This window comes from Lissotriton helveticus, chromosome 10, assembly GCF_964261635.1.
Source record: "Lissotriton helveticus chromosome 10, aLisHel1.1, whole genome shotgun sequence".
NCBI lineage: Eukaryota > Metazoa > Chordata > Amphibia > Caudata > Salamandridae > Lissotriton > Lissotriton helveticus.
The window spans coordinates 1,057,346,377-1,057,370,829 of NC_136071.1; the positions used below are offsets into that span (position 1 = coordinate 1,057,346,377).

Here is a 24,453-nt window from a genome sequence, read left to right on the forward strand (position 1 = left end):
CGGCTTGGATGTAATGGATCCAAAAGACATAGGGCAATTCGTGTCCAAGTTCGTCCTGGGACTGAGACCGGATATTAGTTTAATGATTCAGCAACACTCGATTTGTTGGCAAAGTAAACCCCTAGACGAAATACTGAGGTATGCCAGGTACTGCTGTGATGAGATAGACTCCAAGGCTAAGAAACTAAAAGAAAAGTTGATGGTGGTACAGATGCAGGCAGCAGGAAAGGGGGGACAGCAGCAACAGCAGCAAGGAACAGGTACAGGAGGAAAGAAGCAGTACAGTCAGAACAAGGGCAATGAGGAGAGTTCCACCTTTAGACCCAGAATAGACATAGCTGCCTTGAAGAAAACGACTAGGTGCCACCAGTGTAACGAGGTGGGGCATTGGAAACGCGAGTGTCCATACAATGTAGAGATAGGAGAACAAGAGATAGAGGAGGAAGAGGTCCAGAGCGCGCCTACAAGAGGGGTGACGCCATACCAGGGAAAGGTGCTCAAAGGGGGGGGGGCTCCTCCCCGAGCCCAGTTCCCGCAACCTCCTCGAGTAGGGACTATGGGTAAGACCTATAGACAGATGCCCCTGTTTGTAGAAGGAGAAGAGTGCTATTATGTGGACCCATTAACCGGACAGAGAGTGGAAAGAGAAGACTGCACCCTCGGGGCAGCCTTGGAGGTGGACCAGAGGGGACCCTATGTCGAAGCAGAAGTAGCAGGGTGCCCCACGACATTTCTGGTGGACACAGGAGCCACTAGATCCACGATCAGATCAGCTGCAGTTCCAGACCTGCCCATGTCTGGAGAGACCATACAAGTGGTGGGGGTCGCAAATAGGAGAATAACCAGCCAATTGACAGAACCGGTACAGGTGAAAATAGGGAAGTACAGCGATGAGCACCAGTTTGTGGTTTGCGATTCAAGTCCTGTGTGTCTGCTAGGCAGAGACTTGTTGTGTAAATTGAATTGTACAATATACTGTACACCTCAGGGAGTGGAGGTATTGACCAATGATGATGACGCGGACTTCAAAGTTGCAAACTCAAGAATATGCGTGGAGCTGTACCCTACTTTGACAGTAGATGAGCTCCCCTGGGATTTGAGAGAGACAGTGGCACCAGAAGTATGGGACTTCACTGGGGAAGAGATTGGATTGGTCAAAGGGGTGGACCCAGTGAAAATTGTAGTGAAACCGCATGCTGAGTTCCCAAGAACACCCCAATATAAATTGACTCCAGAAACGATTGCAGGCATAAAACCCGTGATCGAGTCCATGATTAAACAGGGAATACTGAAAGAAATCGTGGGTAGTCCATGCAACTCCCCGATTATGGGTCTGCAGAAACCAAATGGGAAATTTCGGATAGTACAGGACCTTCGAAAGATTAATAACATAGTCGTTTCGTGTTGTCCAGTGGTACCGAATCCATCAGTGATACTGTTTCAGATTCCATTCCAAGCTGAGTGGTTCACTGTGATTGATCTTTGTCAGGCTTTCTTTTCGATCCCTTTGGACGAAGAAAGCCATTTTCTTTTCGCATTTAAGCTGGAAAATCGCGTCCTAACATGGTGTCGTATCCCTCAGGGGTATACAGAGAGCCCATCGATCTTTAACCAGCTTTTGAAGAAAAATCTTGAAAGTCTAGTGCTGCCCCAGAAGTCAGTTCTGGTCCAGTACATAGACGACCTCCTTGTGGCGTCAGAAACAGAAGAAGCTTGCAGGGAGGACTCCATTGCTTTGTTAAATCACCTAGCTGCCAATGGGCACAAGGTGTCCCCGGGAAAATTGCAGTACTGCCTGACAGAAGTGCAGTACTTAGGACACAGAATAGAGAAAGGCAAACGAAAGGTGTCACCAGACAGGATAGAGGCGATCATGAAAATGAATGCGCCTAAGACACAGAGAGAGGTCAGGATGTTCCTAGGGATGGTGGGTTATTGCCGACAGTGGATCGCGAACTTTTCACTGAAAGCAAAGCCCTTGCAAAAACTGACACATAAGGAGGTGAGCGATCCGGTACCATGGGACAAAGACTGTTTGATGGCATTCTTACAGCTGCGAGAGGACCTGTGTCGTGCTCCGGCATTGGGAATGCCTGATTACAATAAACCATTTTTGCTTTACTGTTGTGAGAGAGAAGGTTGCGCGTTGTCTGTGTTAGTCCAAATCCATGGGAATGCCCGTAGACCAGTTGCTTATTTCTCGGCTACTTTAGACCCAGTAGCCGCAGCGTTGCCCGGATGTCTCAAATCCGTTGCTGCAACGGGTGTCAGCATTGAGAGATGTGAAAATATCGTCATGGGGCACCCGTTAGAGGTGTGCGTGCCCCATTCTGTTGAACTGTTGATGACCAGGACCAAAACACAGCATCTGACCAACAGCAGGCTCACGCGCTATGAGCAAGTTATTCTTGCTGCAGAGAATGTGACCCTCAAGAGATGCTCTGTTTTGAACCCTGCCACCTTGATGCCACTCCCAAATGATATTGAGGATGATGATGAATGTACAGACCATGACTGCCTTGATGTGACTGAACTATGCACCAAACCCAGACCTGACATCGTAGATGAGCCACTGACCGACCCAGACGAAATTTTCTTTGTCGATGGCTCATGTGTAAGAGACGAAGTTGGGCAGTTGAGAGCAGCTTACGCTGTTTGTACAATTACTGGAGTTGTAGAAGCTGGGTGCCTGGAAGGAGTACACTCCGCTCAGGTAGCCGAGATTATTGCCTTGACACGTGCTTGCTTGGCAAGCAATCAAATTCGAGTCACCATATACACCGACAGCCAATATGGTTATGGGGTGGTTCATGATTACGGGCAGTTATGGTCTCAAAGAGGGTTCATGACCTCTTCAGGCTCTCCCATTCGCAATGGAGAGTTTGTGCGCCTGTTGTTAGAGGCGTTGCAATGTCCAGCAGGTATCGCAGTTGTAAAGTGCACCGCACATACCAGAAATGAGGACTTCGTTTCGAAAGGCAATAGATATGCTGATGAAGTTGCGCGGTATTGCGCAGAACAAGGGTACTCTTTCACAGAGGTGGAAGTGGGTGGAATAAATGTAAGGACTGAATTAGCCATGATATTGGAAACTGTTGATACTTGGGATGAACTGGCAAACATGCAAGAAAATGCTCCTGATTTTGAAAAAGAAACATGGGAAAAGGCAGGATGTGTAGTGGGTGAGTCCCATTTTTGGGTCTCAGCAGATGGCAGAGCAGTGTTGCCCAATGAGATGGTGAGTCCAATGGCCAGACTCATACATGGTCCCGTACACCTAGGGAGAGACGCTATGCTGAGAGTGTTTAGACAGACTTGGTACAATCCTAAGTTTAGAATAGCAGCAGAAGCAGTGTGCCAGCGTTGTGTGACCTGTCAGCAGCTGAACGTAGGGAAAAGAACACCAGTTGCACTGAGTCACATAGGAAGGTCTGGAGGTCCATTCAATCGAATGCAGATAGATTTCATTGAAATGCCGAGATGCAACCGCCTCCGCTATGTCCTGGTGGTTGTTTGTGTGTTCTCCAGGTGGGTTGAGGCATACCCTACACGTAGGTGCGACACCCTCACAGTGGCCAAGTTACTGCTTAGGGAACTCATTCCGCGCTTCGGGGTGCCGGCCTCTTTGGAATCAGATAGGGGAACGCATTTCAACAGCGAGCTTGTGAAGATGATTTGTGCAGCTCTAAATATCGATCAAAAGTTGCATTGTAGTTACCGACCAGAAGCCTCAGGAATTGTGGAGCAGATCAATGGCACGATCAAAGCCCGAATTGCCAAAGTGTGCTCCTCAACGACCCTGAGTTGGCCTGACGCCCTGCCATTGGTCCTCATGAGCCTTCGTAGTACCCCAGACAGAAGAACGGGGTTGTCACCACATGAGGTGTTAATGGGGAGAGCAATGAGGCTGCCATCTGTCCCAACTACTGCACTGTTAAATATCACAGATGATATGATCCTGGACTATTGTAAGGGGCTGTCTGACGCCATTCGTTCTGTGTCCCTTCAGGTGCAGGCTGCCGAGGTTCCATCGTGCCAGGGTCCGTGCCATGACCTGTACCCTGGGGACTGGGTCCTGGTGAAAAAACATGTGAGAAGAAGCTGCTTGGATGTTCGTTGGCGTGGGCCCTTCCAGATCATCTTGATTGCGAATACGGCTGTGAAGGTGGGAGGCCTGCCCAATTGGATCCACGCGTCACATACGCGAAGGGTTCCAGCACCTCGGGAAGAAACAGCTCCTCTCTCGGATAGACGTCCAGCAGAGGACCGAGAAGCCATAGAGGGGGCTAGCCAAGCTGAAGAGGTGCCAGCGGAAGCAGGGAACGAGTCTGACCAAGCTGAGGACGGTCAGTACAACAGCGAAACAGACGACGCTACAGAAGGAGAAAGTAGCTGGGAGTACGAGTCAGACACTGACAGGTCTGACAGAGAGCGAGAACAGACAAGAAGAAGAAGGAGTAGAAGGGCACGTGGAGAAGCTAATTGGCCGCAAAGAAGGAGTTCTAGCCTGAGGTCAACTCCAGAGGTAACCCTTCCTCCGATATCAGAAGACTCAGACCCGGAAGAAGGTGCTCAGGGCGCTGAAGCACCGGACCGAAGAAGGTCAAGAAGAGTGCGTGTGCCTAACAGAAGATACTCCACACCTGAGTGGACATATCTGGCGACAAATGTCTTTGAAACAGGAGACAGGGAGGATTCGAGCGGTGGTGGTGTCCAGTTCTGAGCCCATCGTCACCGTGGAAATACGACTGTTGGTACCCGGAGTCGAACAAGAAGGGTCACTAACATTCATGCTCCCCAGACCTCCCCGCCTCAGCAAGTTAAAACATATGTTTCTTTCAGAATTGCAATTCCCCGACTTTGGTACAACGATAACAGCCCATGAAGAGCACAATCTTCGTTTGGAAATACTGAACTTTGCTATCGAAGCTGCAGGCACAAACTTGATAGTAGATGCTTAAAGGACTTTGTAAATAAAGCGAGCAGAAACAAAGAAGATTACCTAGCGCCCAGGAAGCAGAGAATATTAGGGAACTTCCCTTGAGTTGATGGAGAAGGGCTAGGGTTGTCTTTATTGAACTGTTAAAAGACTTTTGCGAAGAAGGTTGTCAGCTTCCAGTTGTGTGGATTCTAAAGACAAAAGGATTAAAAAGAGACTGTAAAGGAAAGAGAAGAAAAGAACTTTTTGCTAAGATAAGAGAGAGCTATATTGTCTGACGAAATGGAAGCCGGCACCCAGAACCGCAGAGCTAAATGTATAATAGGTACACTAATAGTAGGAGTGATAATATTAATAGCTTTAGTGGTAACAATTTCTTATGTAAAGGGACATGAGGAAGAGGCGAAGGTAACTGATGTGAAATCTGTAGAAACGCTTACACCCATTGTTGCTGGTGAGAAAAGGGAAAACACTCAAGAGAAAGCATTATTAGCTGCAGAAGCCCGCAGGTTACACGTAGATGAGTCCCAAGGAGACTTTAGGTCAAATGCTTATGCTAAACTCTTATATGAATACGTGGATGCCATGGAGGTTAAGGACTGTTACGTCTGCATGCAGTTGCCGGCGTCGGTAGATGAAGGCATTAGATATCATCACCTGCCGCTGACATATGGCATTACATGTAGCTTATTGCTCAGTATATTTTATGAGAGAGATAGTTTTGAATACTATTTCTCCAACTATGATTCAGTGTTGCCAGAAGTCCCAAATTATAAGCAGATGAACAAATGGGACTACTGGAAGAGTGAAGACAGATTGGCCAAGTTCTTCATTCCTTGGATTACCTTAGATACTTCACATGCCCGTAGAAATAACCTGACATGCAAAGTGTCAGAAGTCGAGAAGAAGTTCATAGGGCAGGTGGATGATCGTTACAGGAGACAAAAGATTTTGAAAAAATCAGGACAATGGAAAACAGATTGGACCGAGGAAGAGAAGGCACACAAGAGAAAGGGTAGTAGTGGTCCAATAGCTTTAGATAAGACGCAGAGAGGAAAGCTATGTCTTCACCGAGCCAAAACGTATTATGAAAATGTATACGTGGGAGAAGTCAGCTGTGAACATGCTTTCAATATAGAGTATTATACTAAGGATTTCCTGAAGGGAATGCAAGTGATTCCAAATGTGTATTTTGTATGTGGAAGAAATGCCTACGTGAGACTACCTGACAACTGGTATGGATCATGTTACCTAGCAATTGTCTTCCCCAAAATATATCATGCACAAGATTTAGTGATCATCGAGGGCAAGACATCATCGAGGGGAAGGAGAGATGTAGGAGATGCAGAAATGGTTGGAGATGTCTTTGGAGCTATGTTCCCTCTTTTGGGAGTAATCCTTAATGATGTTAAAATTAGACGACTGGCAACAGTCGTCGACAGGTTGTCTGCCAGCACTGCTCAGTCCTTAATGCTGGTAGAAGGAGAGATGCAATCGATAAGGGCTATGGTTCTTCAGAACCGTCTTGCGTTAGATGTCCTACTAGCAAAAGAGGGCGGAGTCTGTAAGGCTTTGAAGGTCCAGGAATGTTGTACTTACATTCCAGACAATTCGAAGCCCCTTGAGAAAGTTATTAGGAACATAACTGATATTCACAAGGAGATCGAAGACTTGAGTAGAGAAAATGTCTGGGAAAAGGTGGGCCACGGAATGAGTGAAGTTGGAGGGTGGATCTCCACCTTAGGCAAAAGCTTTGTGTGGTATATCCTAAAACCTATCATCATAATATTGATCTGTGGGATTATATTGTGGGGATTGGTGAGGGTATTCAAATGGTACAGAGCAAGAAGGTCAGAAAGGGCCCAAAGAGAGCAGCTGCAGAGATTGGCTGCCATACAAGATAATCAGTACAGGAGTCTGAGGGCTCTGGAAGCGCAGAGACAAGTTATGCTAGCAATAACTACAGTTTAAATGTTAGTGATGACCCCGAGAGGTCATCAAAGGGGGGAACTGAGAGAGCGCAAACTGACCTAAATGTATGAGTGCATCACACTTATCTGTAGTAAGCACAAATCATGAGGAGAAATGCCATGAGTGCTAGTAGTATCTGCAATTATATTCTGAATGTATAGCTAATGTAGAGATTTAAGTAGAAGTGGAACTAATACAGAAATGTGTGACACTATATGATTTTATTAGATGTGATTATTCCTGAATCCATGTCGTGTAGCTGCTAAAATGTAAGATGGCATGTGGTTAAATGCAGAATGTGGTAGGCCTCAGGGCCAGAGCTAGAAGGGAAGGTGTTTCTTTACACGACATAGATGAAATAATGTTTTGGCCATTGCATTAATGGGCCATGATTTATAGATGTGTTTACTGAATAATAGAATAAGAGTATTAACATGCTTTAATTAATGAAGAAGTTGAATGCTATAATCATTATGAGAAATGTTGTAGGCCTGAAATGCTTTAACATTGATTTACACGTACATGTCTGGGCCGAGAAATGTTGCAAACCTTTTTGGAAGTCTATGAGAGTTGGGTTCTTGGCTGCAGATGTCTGTCTGCAAGAGAAAGGGAGGATCCGATTATAAATAATATGAATAGAGGTCTGTTCAGTAGACGGCCCAGACATGGAGGAGGGTTCTGGAATGTTTAAGGGGTATCAGCGGGCCGGAGAAGAGTCTGAGAAGCAAGGTCAACTCCAACGTATGAGGCCCAATACAAAGCAGCATGGAAAAAGCCAGAAGCTACACCACGTGAGGGGCGTCTCATGAGGGGCGTCTCAAATGTTGTTGACTGTTTTGTATTAGGGACAGCACCCCTGGGTGGAGTTAGAGCAGATACCTGAGGACCCTTTAGAGAGCGGATGGGTAGGCAGAGAGGGGTCATGACTGGAGAACTATAGGTTTTCACCAAGAGACTAAGAGTGAGTGACTTCCCTTGGGGGTCATTCACTGCTGACACCTTTGTTAGGTTGGGATTTGGTTAAGTAGGGATACCATCTAGAGCAGGGTAGGGACAGCCTAACCTGTGTGTTTTCCTCCAACTTAAATGAAGGAGAGATATGCGTCAATGCTGATAGCTTTATTATTCTTAGAACTTGTGTTAGTAATTTCCGTTGCTCGTCTGAGGGCTTTCAGAGAGCACATGTATGTAGTTGGACCTGTGTATCTCGTGAATCTCATTCTGAGATGCCTGTATTTGCAGCTTATCATATCTTTACAATAAACTTTTGAAAGCTAGAAGTTGTTTGTGATCTTTTGGAGCGGGGTCCTTTATTGGGTGAACTAACTTGATAGGAGAGGCACTTTCTTCCTTCAATGACAGGCAACAAAGGTTCAGTCGACCAGATCGGGGTTTAGATCAATAGTGATAAGGTATCGATCAAAATCTCGCCCTTCCAGTTTTCTGTCAACTGTTTTACACTAATAATGTATAATATATTATTCACTAATAGTGTAAAAAAAATAATGGAGCACAATTAGTTAGTATATGCCCCTACCTGGCAGCTGAAGTAAGTCAAAAAGTGTTTATTAATGTATGTTGTGTGTGTGCTTGCGGATGAGACTGTTTGTTTGAGGAACAGTGTGTATATGTGTGCAGGTAAGTGTGTGAGTGAAAGTAAAGCTCAAATGGCATGCAATGTCACTTCCGCTAGCCCTAGCAAGTTAGTGAATTGACACCCATGAGGTTCAGTCCAAAAAACTGCCTCCTGTACTCTCAAAATTGTAAAAAAAAAATAACTAATACAAAAAATGGTTTCATTTTTGCTGTAAAATGTATTTTCTCACTTTTTACCTGGTCATGAGTGTGGCATGGTTAAGCAGCATTTTCGTTACATACTTTTCAGTAAAAGAAATTGCTGCTAAATGTATTATCGTTTTTATCGTGGGTAGGAAGCAGAGGCAGAGGCTAGGGTGGCATTACACATTGCTTTATGTGTGGCAAGGCTTGGAAAGATGTCAGCAATGATTAGCAGCACCGTGAGAGAAACATGGGCAGGTGCACGCTCACCCTACCCTCGTGAAACATGGATGGCTACACCATAATCAGTTTTGTAGAAGGGCGAATAAGTTGGCACAACCTTACTTTTACGTTTGCTCTACTTTTGACTTTGCTATTCAAATCAGATACCTTACTTACCACTACTATATAACTTTCCCTGAAACATTTGATTACTATGAAAGACCAAACCTATTGCATTTGCAAGTGCTTGTTTTAAAGGAGTGCAATGTGGTGTGCAGATGCAAAATATAACACATTAACACACACCTAGAGGAAACAAAAGTTGCTGTACTATTCTGCACTACATGAAAGGGATTAGATATGGTGCTGCTTCACCCCCCAGCACTGGTATATTTTTGGGTGCCATGGGCCAAATCACACACTCTAGCCCCATGCTGTAAGGGTGTTTGCTGGAAGGTCAAGCGTAGGTTTCGTAATGGAAATCTTAATTTCCAGTCATAAATACTACCCTTTGCCATAGTTTAACACTTTTTTCGCATCTTATTTTCTAAATTGTACTACACATGTAAATTTGGGAAAGTTTTGAGAAAAGAAATGCTTTCTCAAACTTAACACCTGTCTTGAGGAGGTGTTAATACAGGTGCAAATCCCTGTTTATCTAATTTAGTAAATAGGGCTTTGCATCAAAACCCATGGGTGGTTGCATGGGAAACCTCATGTCCCACCCATGAAATGCCCCCTTGTACCAAAATAATGTGTTGCAAAATTTTGCTTTACATTACATTAGGCTGCTTTCTAAAGAAAATTAAGGGTTGCGCTGGAAAGTAAATCCCGATATGAAACTTTGTGCCGAGTCCATTCCCTTTTGTGATGCAAGCTGGTGCAAAGTGTGACCTTCGCCCCCTAGTTTTAGTGGTTGAATCCACCAATGTGTTTGCAGGGATCAACCTTGTTCTTCAGGGCTGAGTTAAACCCAGAGAATACACACGTCTCTCCTGAATTTCACATATTACAAGTGGAAAGCTGTATAGTTAAAGAAAGTAATTTGAAAAATACATCTGGCTTCCATTGGCAGACATCAGGATTGGTGTGATGTGGTCCTAACAGCGGGGACCTGAAACTGTCCAAAGTGCTATTTGGAAGGCTGCCTTTATCAGAAATTTTCGGGAAGCTGTCAATCTTGAATTACTGTGTTCTCGACTAGAACAGGCATGTGCTAGCCTTGTGTTCACTGTTCAGTTTTGGGATGTGAAAGAATAAGGAATTTTGCAGATGTAACCGCATTTTTGTTGTATAGGCCCGGATGCATATTATTATAAAGTAGTACGCTAAGATAACTTTTACTAGTCTTGGGGAAAGCCTTTCCCCAGGAAAAATGCATAAACAGTCATAAAAGAGGATTTGTAAAGTGGATCAAGGCAAAATACAAGATCAGGATTTGGGGAATTTATGTTAGATGGTTTTAAGAAATCAAAATAGACCTTGTATTCAGGCAAAGAAATATAAAAATGATCTATGCTTCCTTTTCAAACTACTGCCACCCTCCCCTTCCTCTCAAATCTGATACCCAAATCTAGAGCAAAAATATAAAACACCCCTTTCCCTCTCTCACACTGCTCCACTTCGCTTTTCTCCACTGCAAATGTTGACCAAATTGTCTTCCACTGTACCATCTAGTCTAGCAATACAACTTTTTCAGACTTGCATACCAGAAAACACTGACTCTCAGTGGTTTGTTGAGGATAAACATTATGTTGAGGTTCCAATAAAAAGTGTATGGCACACTTCCATAGAAGATGGCTAAATAAAAGAATCCCCTCTCCTGAAGTTGGATATTGGCTATCAGTACCCACCTGCAGCAATGATTCCCCCTGCTTCAGTGTCAACCTTCTCAACCAAGACAGCTCCCAAAGATCAAAGAAACCCACCTATCCTGTCACCCTCTTGCAGCAGAAGAATTCACTACACTCTGACCCCCTCTTTCGCCATCCCTGAATCCCAAGGGTACAATAAACGAATGTGGCCCCTCCCCTTCCCTAGACACATTTACTGGGTTCATTATTACTATACTTACATTTTGCCAGTGCAATGTGACAAATGACTGGAATGTTTCTTCTCTATTTGTGGGCGCTCATGGTTGTCCATATGGTATTATTCAGTCTGGACAACAGATAAAGCGGTAGGTAATCCAGGCGGAGGGGGGGGTAAATATTCTGATTCAGAAATAGGTTCAGCTTTGCTGTAACTTCACTATCACCATCAAAAGCTAAACATGACTGCCAGACTTGTAGTGTATTGTAGGGTTGCAATTATTCATACCAGATTCATGAGGATGAATAGCTACTTGGAGGTGTAGTGGGTGTGTGCTGAAGGAGCTAATTGTTGTATTTCATATTTTCCAGCCCAGACACAGGTGATTTGACTACAGTCCATGGTACCTTTTGCAGCAGTTCCCTTGCATGTCCACCGTATTTTCAATAAGTTTAATTGAAATGGTCCATTTATGTGACATGGATAATCTGCTTGAGAATTATTCTTAACAAGTTGTCCTGGAATCGTGACTAATGGGCTCATGTATGTTCGATTAATCGTTAGCTTGTGTTTCATGAGCTAGGGGCTGTGTTCCACAACCTGTGATGCACCTCAGGGCTGCCACATCAAATCTTCCCCGTGTCTTCCTGAATCGCCGCTGGCTACAGGCACTATTTGGGGAGTGCTAAGGGGAGTTGTGAGCCATAACCCAAAAAAGATTATCAAAATACCTAGACTAAAGAAAAAGTGTTTCTTCAGGGGGGAAAAAACATAATCTTCCTTAAGATCTGGGCCCCTCCTCACAGCATGTGAGAGATATTTATAGTGTCTTACAGAACCCGCCATGGTTTACATGGTGGACCTAGAAAGATAAAGTGGTAATGGGCATGTCATTTGAGGTACCGCCCGAAATACGGCAATCCTTCTCCTTCCATTCTTTTTGCACTGACTTTGGTAAGAGGATTTTCACATTAGTGAAGCCTGCAACAAAATTACTGCTGGATACACCTCCATCCCCTACACTCTAAGCAAGCTGGGTGATGCAAACGTGGTCTAATAGGGCAGCCGCTAATTTCTCCCAGCTGTCCCATTGCGACAAGAAGAACATGCCAGAAGTTATGTTAACTGAAGCCAGAAGTACACATTTGATTCCAGCAACTGGTCAGGGTGAATCCTGTCCACTTAATGACTCAGTTTTCCTACCTCACATTCTGTGATGATAATCACCATCGACAGCCACCTAAATTGTGTGTCCATCTGGGTGTCACCTAAATTTCTTGTTAAATGGCAATGTCCAATTCTTCCATATGTCTTTCTTCGTTGCTATAAAAGACAGCAAATAGGGTTATGTATGTTCTCTGCTTGGCTGTCATGATCCCTGCTCGTGAAAGACTAGAAGCTGTCAGAGCCTCCCGGTCTACACATTTGTCCATGCAGTCAGTCCTTTTACGTGTAATTGCATTCTCAGGAAGTTATATCACCCAATAGAGTCCTCTCTCAATACTTATTGTTTCTTGCCTACATGAGATATATCATCTTTTTTAAAAGCATCAAGGTTATGTCTGTTTCCTTATGGCTGCATTATTTTAACCCTTTGTGCATGTTTCTAGAATTGAGTGGTCTGGCTTGAATCGGATTCAAACTTTTTGAAACAGAACTGATTCAAATAATTTTGAAATATTTGACTAAATTAGAAGAGTATCTCAACATGGTTCTATAGACTCAACCCCTCACTTGATCACCACGGTGAGATAAATAACTTGCTGACTCTTCTTTGCCCAAATGTCATGCTCAAATCACAGCATTTACCTAAAGGACTTTGGTTCTAACTCACCAGCAGAATGAGGCAGCACTGGGATTCCTGCTACCCAAGCCATCTGTAAAGTCCTGCAAGTACCTAGACACCATTGTGTAAGTGAAAGCAGTGTTTGTCTGAGATGTTACGAATAGCACGAACAGAGAAGGCCCATAAATATTCTGTATTAAGGGACTACATTTTAGTGGGGTGGGTGTACTTCCAAGGCACTGGGGGCAAAGCCCATGTCTACTTGGGTCTTGCAAGAACCCCCATCCACTATATTTACACATCTCTACCAGGTTAGTTGGGATCTCATTGAGAAAGTACTCACACTGAGACAGTGACAGCACTTTTGGTAAATGTGTAATTCCGGCCGCACCACTATTTCAATGTGGCACTCTGAGCTTTTTTTTTCACCTCCCATAATGGTTTTATATAAATTGCCTACACATAGGAGCTGAACTGACAGACCTATCTATGGCTTAAAAGAAATTCTTTGCAAACCTCTGGGGGAAAATGCATAGTGCGGCCAAAGGTTTAATAGGGAGAACATTTTACACGCTAAGGGAAAGCCTCACACAGCAGAGTACATTTATTGCTCTTCTTCATGAGTGCCTTCTCAGAAGTTGCTGCAAAACTCTTACCTTGTTGGGAAATTTCATGGGGAAATATCCTTATCCCAACATGGGGGCCAGCTGGGGTATCTTTAATCATTTACACTGTGCAGTACAGGTAGTTCATCAGCTTGCTTGGAAAATTACCCATATTAACATATGTATCACTATTAGAGACCTCAATATTATGCAAAAAAAATCATAGGGCTAGGCTTTAAAATAAACGTATCCATTTCTAGCTCACACTACATATACACATATTTATGTTCACTGCTTTTGCCGGGAACTACTAGTGTGCACACATTCTGCTGTCTCAAATCAAAGCATATGACTACAATTGCAATGTCAGTAATCAAACGAAAATTAGACTAAGGTAAGCTATTTAGGCCTGCCGAACTGCACCAAGTTTAAAATGTCCATAGGCATACATATCACCCAAAGCAATATGCTGCCTCGTAGTAGGAACAGAGAGTAGACAACTAGCCAATGTCTACATAACCATGCTTCTAACAATTGCACAATGTGTCATTGATGGAACATTTCTGGAATACCTTTAGAGTAGAATATTCCTTTGAACTGAGACATCAAACTATGAATCAACTAATAGGCACTTTTATAACTCCTTTGATTAACAAACTCCAATGAAGAGAGTACTTTGAGACTGCTGGTTAAAGTAAGACGGTATTCCCATCCCCATAGTTTGATTGATTGTGGCTTTGGCCTAGCCAATCTTTAAAATGGGCAACCTCATTATTTTAATACTAAGTCTACACAATATGGGGCAACAGCCATGTTGAAGAACCACTCAGTATTTATAATGGTGACGTTGAGCCAAAGGTCAGTTAATACAATAACATTAATTGAAGTAGTAAGGCAATACGGGTGCACAGATGCCGTACTTCCACTATATTGGATGTCTTCACTCATTCATCCATTTGCTGTGGGACATCATCTCCACTGCCTGGGACCAAATCATCCTCTTTATTAAGGCCTACAGATTCCCACATGTATCCTAAATATCCACCTACTACTCCATACCGTTGCCACGACCATGTTATAGCACCTTTGGCCCTTGAGATGTTTTAGAGCTATATAAATGCTCATAATATCAAAAATCACAATTATTGTTGGTAACTATTCCACCAATTTTACTTCAGGTGAGGAAGACAATAGCCAACAAGTCCCTGTGAAATGCCTCAAAAATGAAAGATAAGCTACAGTACATGATAAATTGCTTTTGAACAGCCAGCTGTTGCAGCTTTTCTATTTCTTGAACACATCTGCTTACCAGCATGATAAGATAACTTCCTTTCCCTGAGTCGACAAGTATGTTAGCGTGCACATCTCCCAGACTGATGATTAAGCTGTTCCTTAAAACGCCAGAGCAATATATATCCTCGGGCTGGGCCAGTCCACCGGGCACGCGGGAGGGGAGGGCGCTCTCCGGCAGGTTTATTTAAAGACCCCCTCAAGAGATCACGGGTTTGAAAGTGAGAGGGGCTGTTTGGGAGCTCAGGTTTCATTCATGCACACAGGGACTGGAACAGCAAGCCCTAGCAGGAATGAAAACTCTGACCCGTCACCTCGAAGTTTACACAGCAAAGCTAGACTGTTAGATTGCTCCCCTACTCAGGTTTTCGCTTTTGTACCTTCCTCTACCATTATTGCCATTTTCGTTTATATAAATGTCCTACAATTTAAATCATACGTGATTTAAATTGCCCCAAGCACATGATGATCAGGCATGTGTTTTCCACCAAATCATTTTATATGCTTAACACAAATGACTGATAAATTCGTCATAGCTTATTGCATAGTCATTTACTGGGCTTTCTTTGTAGGAAGTAGCAGATCGAGGTTAGAGAAAGCGCTTTTGCCACGAGTATGTGTTTGCCCATGGACGGGTTCAATAACGAAACTAAACGCTCTGACTTTGGTGTTTAAACAGTTGTTGGGCAACTTGCACGATGTCAAAGGCACCCCAACTTGCATGATCTAGCTATTGCAAAATAAATATTTGCTTCAGCAGGCCAGAGCCAATTTTTTTTTTCACTGCCTATTGGGTTTATATCTCGTTTCATCTGTTATTCGGTGGTAATGACAATGTAAAACTGCACTGCTGCACAATTGCCCAGCACTTGCACAATATATGCAATCTGTGACCTAGAAAGTGTAAATGAGTGAAGAATTGTATTACAATGCTTTCAGTTAAGATGCATACGTCGTACAAGTGCAATGACCTAGGTAAGTTTCTAGGTTTATTTTCCAAAAATCAACTGACACTCATAATTTGCAATGGTCTAAATATTTAATGACGCCATTTAACCCCTGAAATAAAAAGAAACGGATTCATTGATTTAGATAGTGCGCACCCAGACATTGCTATGATGCTGTACGAATGACAGTTTTTGTACTTGGATATATTAGAAAACAATAATAAAAACGAATTATTTGTACATTTAAATATTTCTAAATAAGTGACCAGTGAAGTTAGCTGTTCTGTGGTCCTTTAATCTGCTATTTGTAATAATTTGCCCAAGTTATATTGTTGGTATAATTTATGTGTATTGTCCGCGGTGGTAAAAGAGTCGTGGCCGGCTGGATCAGTGCGCCAACATTTGAATGGGAAGGCAGAACTGAAGGGAATAGATTATACTATGTTGAACACTGCACTAAATTTAGCGTGTACAATATAATTCCTTTGTTGAATCTACTATATAAAGAAAAAACTTCAATATAAATATAGAATGCAGCACCTGTACCACAATAAGATAAAACCCCAATGGATTTCATCACCATTCACATAAAGTTGTAATTTCTTAAGCAGATTTACAAAATCCTATTAATTTTACAAGAATTCTCTCTGTATCTGCTCAAAGAATGTGTTCATTTGCAACTTTTTTTCAGCTTTAGCTAGGGTTGGTGGGGAACTTTGTGACTTCATGCAGATTTAAAAACATTTTGATTTGCCAGATTTGCCTGAAAATTCTGAATGTTGCCACAATTTTTATAGTACATGCCCTTCTGAAGATTTACCTCAGAAGTTGATGTCTTTTTTGTGTGCTCATTGCACAGCACAAATCCTCACCTGTGGTTGTCTATGCATAGTCATTTGTACTGGAAGGGTAGGTCTCAAGCACAAATCTGATGCAAGACTGGACACTCATTGTCTGCACCACGGCATAAGGTTGTGTGTTGCACCATGCAGTCTGTCTGTGCCCCAGTACCAGGGTGGACTTCAACTGGAGGCCAATATTTGCAGATCTAGTACTATACTGTGGTTTTACCTTCATGCAATGTAGCACGCACTTCTTGGATACTGCCTTTTATTGCATGACATCTTAGTAAAGTTGTGTTATGTATTATATACCTGCATAATCCATATAATAGGTCTGTCAAAAATCTTTCTACATTTGGCTGAGTTTGATTAGAGTGCAAACTAACTCACAATGCCAGAAAAGTTGGTTGGCAAACTCTACTAAGGCCATGAATCAAGAATTCACAAAATTTCAAAACTTCATCAGATGAAAAAATGCAATTCTGTGAACTACATGGAGATATTACTGAAGTACTTAATTTAGAGTTCTAATCCCTGATTTGTATTAGGAAGGCTTTTAAATACCAGAAAAGGCAGCGACTTCTGACCTGGACGGCTGAGCAAGATCCAACTAGGTATTTCAAAACTGATGATACAAAGTTTAGACAATCTACGACTCCTGGATGCTGCAAACCCACAAGCCTTGCACTTGCCTGACTGAAGCTAAACACCAATGAAAGAGCAAAAAAAAGTGGAATGACTTTTAGGGCCTAACATCAAACACGTCAGAAAATACCACATGAATTGTGGTAATGATCTTTCCACCAGCCATTTCCACACTATTTCAATTTATGACAGCATTTTGGGGCTTATCCTATGGAAACATTTCTGCTGATCTTTCCACAATTCCCCAGCAGCAAAACCCTGCTGCAAGCACCTCAGATGAAAGTGGTAGGTTTGTGGTAGTCCAGGACCCCGCCCTTTCCAGTATTACCTAAGGTGATTATGTTAACTCTTCAATGTGGTCGAATGCTTTGGAGAGAAATGTTCATGTGGTAACTCGATTTTTGGACGTTTGTCCTCTGTGAACAGAAAAGTACAGCTACAATCTGGGTGCATTGGGCCCCAGACACCCTGGGGCCCAGTGCCACTCTATCTGCAGCAGTATGGATTGTTATGCGCCTGTGTACATTACAGTGCGTTTTTCCCCCACATTTATACGTGCCTGGGCTATTACCCAGCAAATTAACTCACTAGTCTTAAGCTTCCCATCGTGCCACATGTTGCATATTTTCGTGCTATTATCAGTCTAATTTTAGATTCAAAACAAGAGACATTGTCATGGGATATCTGATTCTTAGAAAAACGCGCTAGTTATACACTGGCAATTGTAGAATGTACAATGCCTCTACCGCAAGAACTCACAGGGTTCTCTCCCCAAAGTATTTGAAAGTTGAAATCATTTGCCCGAGTGTCATTTGTATATTTATCCTATATTTTCAGATGTGCACTTATTTGATGTTCACATTCTCCACAATGAACAAACCCATCATTTTATGGCCTGGTAATAATCTGTGGAAGGAGTATTCTGTTCTGAATACAAAAGATGGTGTCCAAATGTGACGTGCAATGCACACAGAAAAGCAAATACAATCATTGGCAGGTCCATATAATATATACCTGCTACAGATTATCAGCCATCGTGTTCATCTTATCAGAATGGTGACCCTAATGATTTGTCAGTTACTATCGAGGCATTCCCGATGATTCAATTGTCACCCAATCTGTTTTCAAATCAGTCCATTAAATATTTTATATGTCCCGATGTTTACCTTTAAACATCAAGGTTACCCAGAATGATCACTGTAAAAGTTTTACTGTTTTTAAATCCATTGTTAAGTTTCGTTTTTCTTTTGGGGTATTTGATCCATTATGTGATAATTATCAATAATGAAGACTTTTGCAAGTCATGGTACGCGAAACATACATTTATGTTGAGAGCAGCACATTTCAAATAGGTAACAACCAATTGGGACTCTCCCAGTGGTGGCTTCTACGCTATAGTGGAGAAGCGTCGCCCTCTCCCTGCCAGCAGTCCCAAAGTTGAAAAATAAAAGGATAATAAAACAGGTTTATTATAATTTTATTTTACAATGGAAGTGTCGAGTTGAAGGGGGGGCATCGTGGGGGTAGTGACAGAGGATAAATGGCGGGCACTGCTCTCAGTGCGCATGTCGGCTTGGCCGGCTGTTTCCAAACCGAGATGCGTGGCCGGGTTGGAGACAGCAGGCACAGGCTCCCAGTCTCTCTGGCAGTGGACAACCAGGCCACTCAGGCCAATCCGGATGCTGCTCTCATGCAGGTTGAAGTAACATTATACTTAGGTGAACATTTCAGTGATAACATAATATTTTGAATGCACAAAACCATTGAAATTCACCAGATATAGTTGTCTCAAGTAGCTAGAACTCGTGCCCAAAGGTAACTATAACTTATGCCCCCATTTTGTGTTTTTCTACGACTCGATCTCGAGTCATAAGATAGCTGCTGTATGGTGGCTGTGTGGAAAATGCATGAGTGGTAAAGCATTGGTTGTAATGTTATACATTCAGTCCAAAGCCACTATGTCACTAATCTGTTTAAACATTTATGTACAATCATCCCTTTTATACTGCAATTTAACAAGAAGTTGGGATAGACAGCACTTCAACCAATGGATAAGATTACAAATTGGTAGCTACTTTACTTGTGTTCTCATTTATAAACGAATGCCACTCAGGTGCTGCTCATGATATATAAAATCACTGAGACCCTATTCATGGAAAAAACAATGTAAATGGGAACGGATTGTGCCTAGTCAAAGACATTCGAGGATGGACGCGAGCTTCCAGGCATTCATCAGGGTCCACATTTCCCAGTTCGCAATTCTATATAATGTAGCATTGCGCAAAGGTGCCCCATTGCAAATGCACACTATTATTTATTTTCCCTGAAGTTCCCTTTAATGAAAGGCCTTCTCCTACACTTCCATTCACCAAATGTGGGGGTGATACGTTCATTTTTTCATCCAGTAAGGGCAGCTAACTTTTCCACCATTCCCAGCTTGGGAAATGGCTGGATCACAATTTGAGAATGTCCTGAATGTTCATGCTTGTCTGCGTTACCCAGCTTCCAAGGCAAATCACACCTTGGAAAGCCCTCTTAAAATCCACTGAGTGGATTTTGCTCTTTGGAGTGCTCTGCTCTCGTGACAGAGAAAACCACAGTCTTTTTTGCATTGATGCCTGCCCGCAATCCTTTTGGCAACTGCTGGCAAGCGTGAATGTTGTTATTTGCATCCATAAACGTACCTCGATCCCCTAAAACACCTTTGCGAAAATGGCTATATAACTTTAGGTTTTCCCAAACATTAATCCACTGAACTGTGATAATGTTTGAATGTTCATCACCACAAAGTCTTTTTTTAGATATCTAGTGCAATTCAGCTACAGTGCTACTGAGTTCCTTCGAAAAATAATACTTTATGTTAATTGTCAGATGTTTTTCCTGAAATTCATAGAACGTTCTCATTTTATTATTATATTTATGCTGAAATGTCGCAGACAGACAAGTGTGATAATAAATCCAATGATGAAAATACAGTGGAATGTTTTTAACTTATGCATTTGAGTGAGACGTTTCTGCTTTTAAAGGAAAAGTGTTGTTTTTAGAAAACCTAAATTCATGTCATGCTATGTGATACAGTATATCATTTGTAGCCTGACATGATAATCTCAGTGAGTAATGTAGCTTGAACTGAGCTCTAGACCTGAACTGTATTTTCGGAAGATACACACTGGAATTAATGTTGTTATTCATGTAAAAATAATTGTTATCACTTTTATTTTTAAATACAAATAATGCTCACTGTCAATTCAAGCTCCTCACACACACACACTCAAGGCACTACATAATTCAGACCCCACCTACCTGAACAGTAACATCTTTTTCCATCAACCACCCAGACACCTCCACTCTGCAGGATTCCTACCCGCACATATCCTGCGTATACACAGAACCTGATCAAGAGGATGGGCATTCTCTTCCATCACTACTAAAGCATTGAATGGACTCCAATTCCACATTAGAGCCTAGTCCTTTCCTCTTAAATTCTGCAAGAAGCTGAAAGCCTGGCTTTTCAATTACCCTACGTTAGACTTGGCATCTTTGGTGTGGTTTCCCCAGACCTTTTGCCTCTACCTCTTGTGTTTTTGATGCTGTGCTGGATTTTGTTTTTGCTGGCTAGGGCTTTGAGCACTTTGCCACTGCTGATCAGTATCAAACAAGAGCTCCCTGTGTAAATTGCTGTTACAATTGGTTCTCCCTGATAAGCATATTTGATTTACTGGTAAGGCCCTAGTAAAGTGCACCGAGTGAGCCAGGGCCTGCAAATCAAATGGGCCTGAAGCACTGACTGTGCCACTCTTATGAGTAGCCCTGAAAAGGTATGTCGGGTCTGCCACTGCACTGTATTGTTTTGGATTGACCCAAAACATTATACCAATGTCGAAACAGCTCTACTTCAGAAGGAGGCTTACTTAATCATGAAATTTGACAGTGTGAATAAAGGTCTCAACTGCCTAAGTGAAATTAACAGAGCATAACAACTACCAGTCCCACAAGACACCACTCGGGTTCTCTGGTCTCCACTGCCCTGATAGGCTACATGAATATCACATGATCGTCTTTCAAACTCGCTGTGACGATCGGAATCATCGCAAGCAGATTCCCTCCGCGTCCGTGCAGAAGTGAGACACGCGTCCAATTGTGAAAACTCAGGTATGCCCAGTTATACGAAGGACAGATTCAAGTAACTGATCGCCACAAGAAATGTGAAATGGTTTTTACACGCTTCCATTCCTGTTTCTGCAGATCTCTAAAAAAAAAAACCATTCAAGAAAGAGAAGGAGCGGCGGTTATTTCTGCACTTCAAGGGCCGAGAAATGAGTGAGTCATTAAGCCCTTAACTTACTGCAGATTTATAGTCGAATTCAAACAAACAACATCCTCAATACATGTCCACATGTTTTTTTGTAGAAATGTGATCCCAGACAGGTGATAATAAACTCCAGCGCGACGGCAAACACGCCGCTGGAACAAAACGATCAAAGGTAAAGACCCCTTCTACGAGCACTTGTTTTCAGAACAAGCTCCTAGAACATTTCTCTAAAACCAGTCACTCTATTGCAGCGTGCCCCCACGGCAGAGATCGCATTGAATAACAAGTGCAGCCTTGGACATGAAGTAACCAGGTAGGCCACACTATGATGCAATTATTGTAAATAGCAAAATGGATTGAGGACCCTTTAGTAAAAATTCCCCTTTTGTTCTTTTTTTGTAAATAGTCTCCATGGACCAGACTTATACTGCCCTGATGAGAGTCCTTTGCAACCATAGAACAGGACTCGAAACGCGTCGGCATTTTCTTATCAACGACATTTAATGCCAGCGACTCATTAGCTTATATTATTGTGACCTGCAAATAAGCAGATTGATATTGTATCGGGTGGATACATTGTTTAAGATTATTCTCTAACTGTTGGTTTTGTATCAAGTACTGAGATTCCAATAATGAATAATAAGTTCCATGTTTTATTGAAATTCTGAGCACACAGTAATTGTCTATTGTATTATATGTTCACTAATGTGGTTTTTTCATTGTAAATATTTTTGATTTTTTTCAATTGTGCAAAATGTTGGTATATGGTAACACATGAAGTTGATGACGTTTTTTGTCTAGTCTACGTATGTTAAAAAAAATCAAAAAGTCATTTGAAAGAAATGGGCAGAATTTAATGCCAGGATAAACATATAAATAAAAAAAGTTTGTCCTCAAGAAACATTTATTGTTTAATCTACAATAGAGGCATAGGTAAACTCCCCAGTTACATTGTTCATTGAGGCCCGACCTACCCTCTTTCCCACTGGGCCCAACCCCCCTTTTTCCTCATTACTTGTAGAAAGTAGGCATTTTATTGTGTAACCATTCTGTGTGCCTCTGCCTGTTTGTGTACTGACTGCCTGGTTTTGAAGTGACAAGGGCAGGGGATGTGCATTCACTGTAGGTTGCCACCATGGGGGGAGGGGTTGAGGTGTGCCTGGTCCATCATAGATGACTTAGAGCTGAGCTGAATGGGACTTGGCTGCACTTAGAGTAGTGGGAGGAGATTTCCTTGCAAATTAATAGGGCCTGTCTCCCTTGCACAATGCTGTCTCCACCCCCAGCGGTCATACTGCACCACTGAGGACAGAACTGGTTTGGACTGGGCTCACAGACCCTTGCACAAAGAGAACAAAGACATTTTGGGGTATAAGTATTAGACCTCAAACTCCAGAACTTTAGATCACTTCTGGACTCAAGAGGAACTTTTGTCAAGGAGAAGAGCTGTGAGTAGTACTGCCCCTTTGCTGTGTCCTGTGTGGGGTTGGCCTGCAGTTGCTGTTTCTGCCAAGGAGAGGACCAAGACTGGATCTTTGCTTTGAACCTGCTTGAAGAGGATCTCCAATGGCCTGTGTGTACTGGCCTCCTGTTTCGAAGTCTCAGGGACACAAAGACATCATCCCAGGCTCCCCTGAACTCTGCTTTAGAGAGTTCTGACCTGCCAGGAGGTGCTTATTCCAGTTGTGGGCCTCTGGAGTTTGTTCCTGCTGTTGGGAGCTGGAAGAAACCCAAAGAAATCGACTATTCTGCTGCTGTTTTTTCCAGATGCAGCACTACAGAAGAATCTCCATGTATCACCGCGGTGCTGCTAAGCCGATGCAGCACCTGTGGCAACTGCAAGAACCAGCTCATCAAGGGATCACGGCTGAAGAAACCGATGCAGCGCAGCTTGCCGCCACCGTATCGATCGCCGCTGCATCCCAGATTTCCACCTGTGCGGCAACTTTTCCTGACGCATCACCTGCGGACCAGAACTGTGTTCAAGTCAATGAATCACTTCCCCCCTACAGACAGGATTCGACGTATCACTTCCCCTGCGTGAAGTAGAATGATTGCATCGCCTCCCCAATGTCTCAGGATCTGACGCATCTCTTTGTTTCTCGACGCATCCCATCTCTGCGGCTGTTTGGGCTTGTGAATTTTGACAGTTGCAGGTGCTTCATGTAGAATCATGCATCCATGAACCCAGTAACTTGAAGCCTTTGAAAAGTCAGATTCTTATTACATGTTTGTTGGATTTTTGTTGTTTTGGTCTTGTTAAGTTTAGATAAAGATAATTTCTTTTTCCTAAACTGGTGTAGTGTCCAATTGTGGTGTTATCACCGTATTACTGTGTGTTTTGAGTATAAATACTTTACACATTGCCTTTGAGATAAGTCTGTCTGCTCGTGCCAAGCTACCCAGGGGGTGAGCAGGGGTTATTTAAAGTGTGTATTCCCCTTACCCTGACTAAAAGCAAGGGTCCGTATTTGGACAAAGGTGCCTACCTCTGCCAACTAGAGACCTCCATTTCTAAAAACCTACATACCTTAGGCAGGGCTAAGCACGCACACATGCTCAATATGCAGAGACCCTTTGGAATGATAGCAATCTTTATAATTACACAACATAACATAACATAACATGGCACCACAACATAACTGGGTTACATGCAACAAGCAACCAGCATAACATAACGAGTGGCTCAGTCTCTACTCATAGGTGACTGTATTCAACTGGCCTGCTAATTTTTAATTAGTAGTTTGCTATGAATTATAAATTGTGTACATAATATTTTCGCAGTTCATATGCTCCCGACCAATACCTGTCTTTCGGTGAGGTCCAAGTTCACAGCAATTTCATATCTCCTTAATCGTGTTAAGTAGTTGTGGTGGGCAAATTCTGCTTCCAGCTCTCTGATTTGTTCTTTGGTGAAGGCTGTTCTTTCTTTCCGTGGTTTACTGTTTACTTCTGATTTGTAGTTTCCTTCCTGAGAATCTGCAGCAATGAAAACAATCTTTGTCAGGGTGTTTTTTCAGGTGAAAACTGCAATGTTCGCAATACAAAATACAGAGTATTTTTAATAGTCGTTAAAGTACATAA

At 42.7% G+C, this 24,453-nt stretch overlaps 1 protein-coding gene across 1 annotated transcript in view; it reads right to left on the reverse strand.

Moving 5' to 3' along the window:
• MEOX2 (mesenchyme homeobox 2) overlaps positions 1-24,453 on the reverse strand; it is a 258,787-nt gene that overhangs the window by 34,009 nt on the left and 200,325 nt on the right. Inside the window, 1 exon segment of the mRNA XM_078664421.1 lies at positions 24,176-24,348. Coding sequence (XP_078520547.1) covers positions 24,176-24,348 — 173 coding nt within the window.